The sequence below is a fragment of the Dendronephthya gigantea genome, unplaced genomic scaffold (genome assembly GCF_004324835.1).
Source record: "Dendronephthya gigantea isolate DGI-Jeju-01 unplaced genomic scaffold, DenGig_1.0 000002F, whole genome shotgun sequence".
Taxonomy (NCBI): domain Eukaryota; kingdom Metazoa; phylum Cnidaria; class Anthozoa; order Malacalcyonacea; family Nephtheidae; genus Dendronephthya; species Dendronephthya gigantea.
Window position 1 is genome coordinate 2863745 of NW_021163012.1, and position 12716 is coordinate 2876460.

Genomic DNA, 12716 nt, shown 5'->3' on the forward strand with positions numbered 1-12716 from the left:
GAAAATTAACTGTTTAAAGAGTATCGGGATACAATTGCATTGAATTATCTTATATTTTGTCGCATTTTAAAAATCTATTCATACATACAACAAATAGGCGTCCGCCATCTAGAATTGCTAATGTAGTGACGTCAAATATAATGTTTTATAGTGAACAACATATTATGTATACTGTAGTTGGGAGCAGGGTTGGGAAAGATTGGGATATTGTTCAACTTTATATTATACTACCAAAAAGAAAAACGCAGTTCACTGTTATTTTGTAATAGTGACCACATACTGTATATCATGACATTTACATAATTCTTATTACCCGCAAAGAGCGAAGCCAACTAGTGATGTACGATATAAGGAAATATAGATAACTGATTTGTTGTGTAAGGATAAGAAATGAAGTAAATATAGCAAGTCTAGAGTTTATACAACAAACAATGAATACAGAATACGATTTAATCAGTTATATATAACATTGAAATCTCGCTAATATGCTGAGTATGGGGATTGGGGATAGAAATTAAAACTCAATAATTAACAATCGTGAACTTCAATCAGAATCTTTATCATCATGGGCAGATCGATGCGATCGTTTTCCTTCTGCAATATTATCATCAGCGTGTGTTTTAATTTACACTTGCAGTTTTACTTCTTTTGTGCACGGAAACTCCAGGAGTACTCTTCCAGATCAAAGAACCAAATCGAGAAAATGAGCGCTTTTGGATTTCTAATCGTGAAAAATTAATATATTCCCGGCTGCTCTCGCATTATATCTATGATCCTCTAGGTTTCTATAGGTCCTAGGTCTAGGTTTCGCGATTATTATTATTATTTTTTTGTGTGTCGCCGGCTTAGTCTTCCGCGCGGACAGTCGCGTATTTACAGTGTATCAATATAGCTCAGTTTCAGTGCAGTGTATTTACCGGCTACATAGCTCCAGTTAACGCCAACCGGGCGTCTTTTTCTTGTAGAAAAATCGGTGCAATCCCATTTGAAATGTCATATTTAGCAAATTTGCGGAGTCTGTGATGTATAACATATTCATAGGAAGAGATTTTGAAGAGTGTATTTGAACAAATATAATCTGTTCATTAAGATCCACGCAGATCAGATGCACGACGTTTTTCGAGACATTCAAGATATGTACATCAGGCTTGTATCAATGTTAACAAAAGAATGTGAGGGCAGACTTGGCAAACCACCTTGTGACTACGCCATTATTGCCCTCGGCTCCGTAGCACGTATGGAAGCAACGCCTTTTTCAGATTTGGAGTTTGCCATTCTATACTCGGACCCAGCTATAGGAGACAAGATCAACTACTTTCGAGTAATGAGCCATTTCCTTCATTTGAAAGTTATTAATCTTGGAGAGACCATCCTACCAGCTTTGTCGATTCAAGAGCTCAACGATTTTCAGTCTTCAGATCCCAATAGCAATTGGTTCTATGACTCGGGAACGCCTCGGGGCATTTCGTTCGATGGAGCAATGCCGTGGGCGTCCAAGACTGCACTGGGAAGAATGGCAACGAAGCATAAGCCTGAATTAGAGTTGATCAGAACCCCAGAAGGAATGGCCGAATTTCAAGATGAAGAAATTGCCGTGAAAGAAGGTTATCATTTGGGTAAGGTTATATAAAATTTTCGCATAAACTGCTGAATTATCCCGTCAATTTAGTAGTATAGTATTTGATGGATGAGCTACTCTAACTTCATGTACTTGAAAAATCGTCTAAAAATTTTGTTCGTTCATGCTTGGAGGGTTTCTTCCTAAGTTAACTATAACTGTAACTGTTCTATAACTGTATAGAAACACGGGACTTTTCCCGCCGAACTTGACTAGCGAAGTAATGTAATGAGAATTTGTAATTGAATCGAATTATAATCTTTGTACAAAATCTTGTGTACAAAAAGAAATAGAACACATAACTGATTTGTTGATAGAATACAACCCCTGTGGGGCGAGTTTTTTAGGTTATTTCGAGTTCTCCCACAAGTTTTCTATTTTCAAATGTTTTCTGTTTCTTAAATGTAGTATTTACACTGCTGACTATCGTTTTTGTTAATTGATGTTATCATTTAGCTGAAATTATGTCGAGAGTTGCTTTACTGTATGGAGACCAAGCTTTACTGAACGAGTACAACGAACGAGTGGCTGAAAAATTGAATGCAAAATCATCGAAAACAGGAGAGAAGTCTAGCAGTAAAACAGTAGGCGTCATTCGAGGAATGCGGCAAATGGTGGATGATGTGCAAACCTATCATCCCTTCAATTCCTACCTTGGACACCATTGTAATGCAGGTGCTCTTTTCGATACCAAGAAACAGTTCTACCGTCTAATCTCGCTACTTGTTTCGGATTTGGGAATGATATTCGACGTTAGATCTCCCTCCCCTTGGCAGGTAATTTCTGAATTGCAGGCTCGCGGAATCATCTCTGTGCCCGAAAGTCTCAACATCAAAGTTTGTATTTCGATTGCTAATGAAATACGACTGAAAACGTACTTTGCTAATAACGGACAGAAAGAACTGTTCTCTCCTGTTCCTGAGTATGGGAATACTACTACCGAAGAATCCGCCGATATCCCTATTTTCCGAGATTTCGATGAAGATATCTTAGTCCGTCTTCTAAGTACAAGTAATAACTTGTGTCTTCGTTGTCATGTGTTTTGTTTGAAGTGGATTAAACATGACCACATAGATGACAGAATATTTCAGAATCCATATTTTGTAATGCCGAAGGCAGTGCAAATGGGCCATCTTTACTTTCGACTGCAAAATTTTCATAAATCTTTAGAGTGGATGAAATCTGCACCGAAAGATAGACCGTACTACGCAAGCAGTCTTTCTGGACAGGGCAAAGTTTATCTTATATTTGGAGAATATGCCAAAAGCATCGGATGTTTTGAAGAAGCGCTGCAATTCATTGAATGGGACGAGTACGAGTCAGGTCCACATGTGATTTCATGGTATAATGATCTAGCATATGCACTACTACGAGTGGGAAAATATAAAATGGCTAGAATGAGGTTGGAAGAAGCGGTTTGTAAGCACAATGAAATGTATAACGAAGGATCTAAGACAGTCTTTCTCAGCGGTCTAATGCAAAATCTTGGCGTTGCCTATGGTATGCTTGGTGACACTGCTTTAGCTGTAGAAACATATAATGAAGTACGAGAGATAAACAAGGGATTAACGAAGGTTCCTGATGCGCCAGTGATTTATCTAAACATACACATGGCCTTCGCATTAAGTGAACTTGGTCAACATGCACAGTCATTGGAATACATAGAAAGAGCGTTACAACTTAGTCATAAGGTATTTGGTGCAAATAATCTCAGTATTCACTTGGCTGATATTTATCACATTGCAGCCGTGGTGTATGGTCGTTGTAATCTGAATGACAAAGCTGTGTCTTTGTTTAAACGAAGTCTGGAGTTGTACAAACTTTTATTTGGCGACAAACCCTATCCAGGTAAGATCATATCTTAAGCATGCACGTTTGATACAGTGTTTTTAAAGAATGAAAAGAATTATCGGTAGGTTTTCTGTCTAATCATCGTTCATGTTGCCCGCTGCTAATCTTGAAAGCCAAGATAGCAATGTTAGAAGTGTTGGTGTATAGATTTTTCTTATCATGCAATATTTTAAGGGGCTGTTTAAATGAGCCTGGTTACCCTATAGATTCAACGAAGCGTGAGTGGACTTTGAGGTAAAATGAATTCAGCAAGTTGGCATTCTTTTAAATGAAATAAGTCTTTATGACACCAAACAAGCACATGCTATTGTTGTGGTGATTATACGACTGCCAGGATCATGTTATCTGCTCATTTCAATACCTCAAAATCATCTCACGCTTCGTTGAATCTCGGGTAACCGGGCTCGTGTAAACAGCCCCTTAAACTTGCTGTTTTATTTCCAGGTAAAATGATGGTCCTCGGTGATTTGGGACAGTTCTTTGCTGAAAGATGTCAAACGAACAAAGCCGTAGAGAATTTGGAAGCTGCTTTAAAACTGGCGAGAGCTGTCTATCGTAAAAACCCCCAAGTATTTCTTGCTAAAATACTTAATGATCTAGGAACGATAATTGGTAATTTGTTGAATGCTGAGAGTGTGAAGAATTTCCCCCCTGAAAGGTTGGGGCAATCACTTCTATACTTCCAAGAAGCGAAAGAAATCATGGATGAAATCCTAGGACCAGGTCATGCACATCCATACACTTCAAATACACTTAATAACATGGGAGCAATTTACCTCGAACTTGACGATTTGTCTAAAGCTCTTCAATGCTTTAAAGATGCTTTTAACATTAACTCTGTAATTTATGTAGAAGATAGCATTTGTGGTAACATGACATCTATCCGTTCAAATATCGCCTACACATTGGAGAAAATGGGCTTCTACAACGAAGCGAAGGATTACTACATCAAAGCTGTTAAAATCGCGAGAAAAATGTCCTTGAACAAGAAGACCTGCTCCATTGTTCTAGTCAATCTTTATCGCATAAGCTTGATCTGTGAAGAGTTTGGGGAGCGAGATGAAGAGTTAAAGCATTTAGAAGAAGCGAGAAAGATTTCAAAAGAGACTCGCTGTAAAGAGTGGTGTAAAGAGTGGGTGATGGTATGTATACTGGTACAATTAATGAGGAAATACGCCATGATGGGATCCATCGTCAAAAGCATTGTGTATTATCTAGAAGCACGAGAGATGGCAAAAAGCTTACCGACAGAGGATTTTCTTCCACAGTTAATAATGGATGTGCTAAAATTAATGGAAATTTAACTAACAGAAGCCATGTTACAGAAGCCAAAAAACCGAACACAAATTGTACAACGGCAAAGCGATCGTTTCGCCAAGCAAATCACCTCCCGTTTCAATGTCGTACTTTGGTAGCACAAAACACTTTCAGTTCTCGTTTTTGTTGCCAATGTATATATAATGGCTATGTTTATTTTATACGCTTCGTTAAATCTCGGTAACCGCGGGCTCATGTGAATAGCCGCTCAGTTCGGTCAGAGGGTTCACCGAAATCCCATGCTTGAATTCCGGCATGGCTGTAGGTTCGATTACTTTACCAAAGAGGTTATATATAGTTGGTACTGTAGCCGTTAGGAGGAGCTGTTCTTAACAGCTAGTGGATGTAATTCGATACACCGGTCTATACATTTGACTAAGTCTAACTACAATATAAATACATACCTTATGAAGACACGTGTGACATCCTAATCGTTATTGTCTGATCAATTGTATTACCTTTTTCCAATATCTTAATAATATAATAAATGAAAGCATATGTAAATAATAGTTAACAAAACACGCGCCAGACAAACTACATATTTCCACATAAGAGTTTTCAAACAATTAGTTTGGTTTTCGTCAGTCGTGTAGTAACGCTGAATTATTGTTTTATTTGTACATTACTTTAACTATAAACCTCTAGGAAGAACAGTTTGGAACTGATAGAGCTATCCAATATAAATAAAGTTAGTTTAGTTTAGGTTTCCTCCTGCATGCAGTAACACTAAATAAGAGATGATCCTTACTGGACCTCTAGGAAGAACAGTTTAGAACTGATAGAACTATCCAGTATAAATAAAGTTAGCTTAGTCTAAGTTTCCTCCTGTAGTAACACTGGATCAATCAATAAGAGATAATCCTTACTACTAACCTCCCAGGAAGATCAGTTTAGAACTGATAGAGCGATTCAGTATAAATAAAGTTAGTTTAGTTTAGGTTTCCTCCTGAGTAACACTGGATCAATAAGAGATGATCCTTACTGGACCTCCTAGGAAGATCAGTTTAGAACTGATAGAGCTATTCAGTATAAATAAGGTTAGTTATTTTAGGTTTCTTCCTGTAGTAGCTAACACTGGAACAATAAGAGATGATCCTTACTGGACCTCGTACGGGAATATCGCTTGAAATCAAGCCAAGATAAAAGACTGATGAACTATGATCACAAAGTCTCAAGTTTTAAAACCAATTCCAGTTTGCCCCATAAAAGAACAAATTCCTTTCAAAAAAAACCTCAGAAGTGTATATATCTGATTGAAATTTTTTAATTAAATTGTTTTTCTTTCATCAAGCATTGGCATTGTATAATACAATACAATAAAACATAATAAAATTGATATAAACGGACAAAATAATTACAGCCGACTCGAGATCAGAAAAGCGAGAAGATGCATGGTTTGGGTATCATAATTATAGTTATACAAACAATAATACAAGCAGCGACCTAAATATACAAAAAAACCGTGGAGAAAGTTTGTCAGGAAAGCTATAATATATGAAAAATGTTTTTTACTGACAGTATTTCAGAGTGTAATATATATCTGCATAGACAAGGCATAATTAAAACGATATATATACACAATTATATATAGTAAATTCGTGTTGACTTAGGCAAAATAACGTTATATTAAAACCCGACAGTTATAGACAGAGCGATTTAAAGCGAGTGAAACTACGTCTACAAGACGATAACCGCTTTCGCTTCATAAATACCTTTTCATTCATTTTAATATTATATAAATATACTACAAAATCCACGAAATATACAGAGCCACATTTTCTACAATATACAGGCATTTCGCAACACAGTTGCATGCAGTTTTACTCATGCTATAAGCAGATCTTTCTATAGCTGGGCACGGTGTTGGATTTCGTTGTTCTTGCCTGAATCAAAATTTAGTCGGTGTCTCAAATAATCCATTGTAAGAATTACTGTAATTGATACCAATACCAATTTGTGGTCAAACCGATTTAAAACCTTAAGCCAATTTACTATGGTCTTTAACTCAGGGCAAACAACAACACAGTGTAGCTTCAAGGCGGTGTTAAGGCTAGTTTCCGCTGAGGAAAATTCTCCTTTGGATCGGACAGGACAGGACAGGAAAGTCTCCTTTGTATAAACGCCGCCTGAGAACTCACCGACAAAGGAAATTTTCCTGTCCGTTCCGATCCAAAGGAGATTTTTCCTGAGTGGAAACTAGCCTTTACGCTATGCAATTCTACTCCTGAGGTACCTCAAGATTTCAAATACGAACATTTCATACGTTTTGCTAGCGTTTTCTTAGCATTTCGAACACTCTTAACAAATTAACAATCCTCAGAATTATCGTTGCATTGCAAGCTGCAAGACGAAAGTTGCATAGTGCAACAGCGAGTTAAGGTCTGTTCACACGAATCACGATCGTATTTTATCGGATCCAGTTCATGTACGTCTGATGGATGTTTTATAGTCGGTCGACTTCAATGTATATAGGCAGCAATGTTCAAGTGAAGTCAGTGCAGTACCGCTTCATCAAAACAGGCTGCATTCCATATACCTCAGAACTCAGAAATGAGTTGGATCCGACAAATTTGGATCGTGTGTAAAGACCTCTGCAACAATTAATTCGTTTCCTGTGCACCTTAATCCCAGTCTTTGTTGAGTTTTGTCATCAAATTAGTCTAAACGATATTTAAGTGGTAATTTGTTTTATTTCTGCGTAAACATGGCAGCGGACAAAGAGCTGTGTTATGAAACACAAACAGGCGATTTTAAGTTGGACAAATTCAGCTGCCTCTCTGGAACACTTTCAATCTTATCTGATTAAATTTGAAACAATTCGACAATTATAGTATAACGTTAACTCGACTGCTGGACTTTATAACTGGACTGGTATTCGTGAATTCTATAGCTATTCAGTTAAAATAAAGTTAGTTTAGCTTAGGTTTCCTCCTGTAGTAACACTGGATTGAGAAGAGATGATTCTTACTGGACCTCTAGGAAGAACAGTTTAGAACTATAGAGCCATCCAGTTCTAAACTGTTCTTCCTAGAGGTCCCGCAATAAGGATGATCTCTTATTGATCCAGTGTTACTACAGGAGGAAACCTAAACTAAACTAACTTTATTTATACTGGATAGCTCTATCAGTTCTAAACTGTTCTTCCTAGAAGTCCAGTAAGGATCATCTCTTATTGATCTAGTGTTACTACAGGAGGAAACCTAAACTAAACTAACTTTATTTATACTGGATAACCCTATCAGTTCTAAACTGTTCTTCCTAGAGGTCCAGTAAGGATCATCTCTTATTGATGCAGTATTGCTACAGAAGGAGACCTAAACTAAACTAACTTTATTTATACTGGATAGTTCTATCAGTTCTAAACTGTTCTTCCTAGAGATCCAGTAAGGATCATCTCTTATTGATCCAGTGTTGCTACAGGAGGAAACCTAAACTAACTTTATTTATGCCAAATAATTCCATTCAGTCGGACCAGTTTCGGAGTTGAATCCAAACAAGCACTCCAGATTTTCCAATGCACCCAGTGCCGCCTATTTGTTATACAAAATGACCTATATCTAGACAATATTTACTTAACACTTCTTCTGAAGCCGCTACTTAAGCATGTAAAGCCCTGATGGTTTTTATTGTTAATTTTTCATAGGCACTCGTGTCTAAGTGGTTGAAATTTGCATTTGGACGTGTGGGGTGACACCTGAATTAAAAGTTCAAAAACATAATGCCATTCATGAGTAGTTTTGAATGTATCTTTTGAATTGAGTCGACCGAACTTGGCAGCCCGGCTTATCAAAAGCAACTGAAATGCACAAATTTAGTTTGATTTGGATAATCAGTTTTGATATATTCTGCTTTCACATCGTTGCATGCGATACACTTGTCTTGTACACAGAGGATTTTCTATTTTGTATAGATATCATAGATATTTATTTTTTTCAATACTATATTATATAGGAGTGACTGTTTCTCCATTTTTCATTCAAATTAATTGATAGTTTAATTGTGAGCCTTTATCATGGAAGGACAGTTTAGAACTGATAGAGCTATCCGGTATAAATAAAGTTAGTTTAGTTTAGGTTTCCTCCTGTAGTAACACTGGATCAATAAGAGATGATCCTTACTGGATCTCTAGAAAGAACAGTTTAGAACTGATAGAGCTATCCAGTATAAATAAAGTTAGTTTAGTTTAGGTTTCCTCCATGTATAGTAACGCTGAATCAATAAGAGATGATCCTTACTGGACCTCTAGGAAGAACAGTTTAGAACTGATAGAGTTATCCAGTATAAATAAAGTTAGTTTAGTTTAGGTTTCCTCCATGTATAGTAACGCTGAATCAATAAGAGATGATCCTTACTGGACCTCTAGGAAGAACAGTTTAGAACTGATAGAGCTATCCAGTATAAATAAAGTTAGTTTAGTTTAGGTTTCCTCCATGTATAGTAACGCTGAATCAATAAGAGATGATCCTTACTGGACCTCTAGGAAGAACAGTTTAGAACTGATAGAGCCATTCAGTAAAAAAGTTAGTTTAGTTAACGTTTTATCTTGTACCAACACAATAGACGATTTTGGTGGACTCTAACGGAAAAATTTTACCGCGGTAAGATCACCTTCGTTTCATATTTATTAAAAGCGCATACGCAGTCAATATAATCTCGAGTGTAAATTTGATTCTTTATCGCTTTCATCATTAAATTATGTTGATAGAGCTAGTGAGCTACTGTTAGACGCCTAGCCAAAGTGTTGTACGTCATGGCGACACAGCAGCTGAAAATTCTATATTCACGAAAAAAGATAAGATCTGGAAGTATCAACATTAATAATAAAATCTAGATTTTTCAAATGAACCTTCACAATTCCAGTTTGTCGAATCAGATTCACAGAGGGAAACCTGAACTAAACTAATTTTATTTACGTTTGATAGCTCTTACTATATCTGTTCGTTCAAGAGGTCCAGTAAGGATCATCTCTTATTGATCCAGTGTTACTACAGGATGAAACCTAAACTAAAAACAAACCTTGTTTATACTGGATAGGCCGAACCCATACTTTGTCAGTAAAAACCGAACCGTTGTCAGTGGGAGAAAATAAGAGTTAAGTTACCTTTGGTAGCAATGTATGAACCTTACTCGGGAAATGATCCTTACTCGATCTCTAGATTTATAGGAAGAGCAGTTTGGACCAAACAGACAAGTTTGATAGTTTGCTTCAGTTTAGTTTTCTACAGGTAGTAACACTGGATCAATAAGGTTCGATCTTCACTGAACTTCTATGGGGAGAACTGCGTGTGATTCTTGCTCCTAACCCCAACCTCTCACCCACCCACCACCATCACATTGTGAGTTTTAAAAAATAAAAAAAAGTCTTTCCGCCGCATAACGGAAATTAATTTTTCAATTATCTTTATTAGTTTACAAGAAACGTATATCTTTTTAATCATTTCCAGTTATTTTGACTAACGATGGAAACAAAGTATTAAAGTTTATGACATACAGAAATGCAATATAGAAACAAAGCTTTGTATTATTAATGCATGTCCAACATTGCAGTCAAGTAAAATTGAAACCTTCATGACTCAGAGTCTGCAATTCATCAGTTCTAAATTGTTTTTCCTGGAGGTCCAGTAAGGATCATCTCTTATTGATCCAGTGTTACTACAGGAGGAAACCTAAACTAAACTAACTTTATCTATACTGGATAGCTCTATCAGTTCTAAACTGTATTTCTTAGAGGTCCAGTAAGGATCATCTCTTATTGATCCAGTGTTACTACAGGAAGAAACCTAAACTAAACTAACTTTATTTATACTGGATAGCTCTTTTATAAACTGTTCTTCCTAGAGGTCGAGTAAGGATAATTTCTGGTTAATCCATGCAGTGTTGCTTACTTGCAATGCATTATACTAAAAGCAATCAATTGCTGAAGCTGAGGTGACTGATACACCAGCCCTCTAAGGTGTTGATCATGCATGTTACTATAAAGTATAGCCCCATATCGACCGACAAACATAAATATATTCATGAAGACCTAACGATCGCGGCAAAGTCTAAAGCAATAAACTACAAATTACGATTCATTGAGACACTTAACAAGATCAAACACACTCTTCTAAGACGTTATCTCATTATTCGCTATTCAAATGAATACAGAATTGAGTATACAAACGAGCCTTATCGCATCATACATTGTCGCGATCATGTACATAATGTCTTTAATATATACACAAGGCGTTCACTCGCAAATTAGCAATTGAAAATGTCGCGAATTTAAACGGTTAATTTATTAAACAATGTCAGCAAAACAATTAAAAAATGTCCAATTATATTCCTATTTTGATACTGTACACAGAGCTAGCCGCAAATATTGCAATTCGAGTACATCATATTAGTTCGGCTACGATACAGGCATATTATATATTACTGAATCGTACACTACAAAAAGAACAGGTAATGCAATAGCTATTTCGAAATCCTAACAGTGTGAATTCGGTCTAGGCAAAACCAAGCCTGGAACGATATTGGATCGTGTGTATAATGTAAGCTCACGAATCTAAACTCTTCAATCCGAGATCTCGCCGTTCCAATATCATGCACAACAGAGATAATCATTCAGAAAAAGCGGTCTATAGCAGAGCTGGTGGTGTGATTGAAGATCCCAAATTTGATTGCAAAACCCGTAACTTTTGTGCGATTAATACAAGCCAATTGTCTTTGTTTAAATGCCTTTAAATAAGTTACACAAGTGATTGCTTGTGCATACAAATAAAGATTTTCACTTACAAACAGGCTTTGGTTTTATTTTTGTAAATTATCCGCACGATTAACGTTGAACTAAAAACCTTTATATGAGAAACATAAATAAGCATCTTTTCAGTTTTGAAACGACGAATTCGCGTCGAAATCAATTCTTATAACGTCACTACTTTAAAACAACGCCTCCGAAAATCACCTTGAAATTCAAAAGTTTGACATTTTGCAACCAATTATTCTACTTCACGATTTCATTTTGAAATTTCGTTGCAATCATGCAAATAATTTATACATATACTGCCTTACTGCCATATGTTCTGCTATCTTTCGCAGGCAATTGAAGTATCAAATTTTCAATTTGCTCTCAACGAGCTGACTGCGTCATTCGCACCAGCTGTACGCGTTTGGAAAACAGACGGTCTATATTATACTACTATAGGTCACACTGACGCGCATCTCTGATTGGATTTGCGAAAATTGTCCGCGCTATCTGAGGGTTTAAAATAGATTGTGTATGTATTGAATCATGAGAGAATTATAATCGTATCTTTTTCAAAACAATTATCAGATGTTTATATTTACATTACGAAATCAGAGTGAAAAGGTGCTCATTGGATGCAAAGCACATCAGTTTAATTTTAACTGCCGTTTTTTTTTACAACAAACGCGTCTTATTTCGTGTCGAAACTGCTCAGAATAGGAAAAGGATTTGCGGATGAAAAACTTGGAGGAATTGAAAAGGTTTTGTCTATTGTACTTTTGAGATCACAAAACATAGCAACATTTCTCGGTAATAATATATTTATTCACGCAGAATGTTGTGTGTAGATGTGAAATGAAGAGAACTTTGCAAGTGCATGTAATGCACGACCAATTTCGGGACCCTCTTTAAGGTCGTACGAATTTAGAAAAAAAAACACGCTAACTTATTGTGCAACACTTGTTACACACGCAATCGCCTCTCACCGCGATATTCCAGCGCAAATGGCACAGAAATAGCGTGCAAACGTGTTAGACTACAACAATTTAAATGGAAGCGTTACCGAGACTTCAAGTTCGGTGTTTCGTACAGAAGATTGCGGGTGACGCTCCGCGGGTCATGTGACCAGCATCACGCCATCTGCCCACGCGCGCGCTTTAAAACGCAACGTGTTATGCTGTCAGACGCCCAGTATTACGCTCT

The 12716-nt window shown here is 36.7% G+C and overlaps 1 protein-coding gene across 1 annotated transcript; it reads left to right on the forward strand.

Moving 5' to 3' along the window:
• Positions 1–1149: 1149 nt before the first annotated feature.
• On the forward strand, positions 1150–5226 carry LOC114533329. The gene is made up of 3 exons (XM_028554840.1): positions 1150–1616; positions 2075–3466; positions 3914–5226. Exons 1-3 carry the CDS (start codon positions 1157–1159, stop codon positions 4771–4773), a joined length of 2712 nt encoding a protein of 903 aa, XP_028410641.1. The 5' UTR covers positions 1150–1156; the 3' UTR covers positions 4774–5226.
• The last annotated feature ends 7490 nt before the right edge of the window (positions 5227–12716 follow it).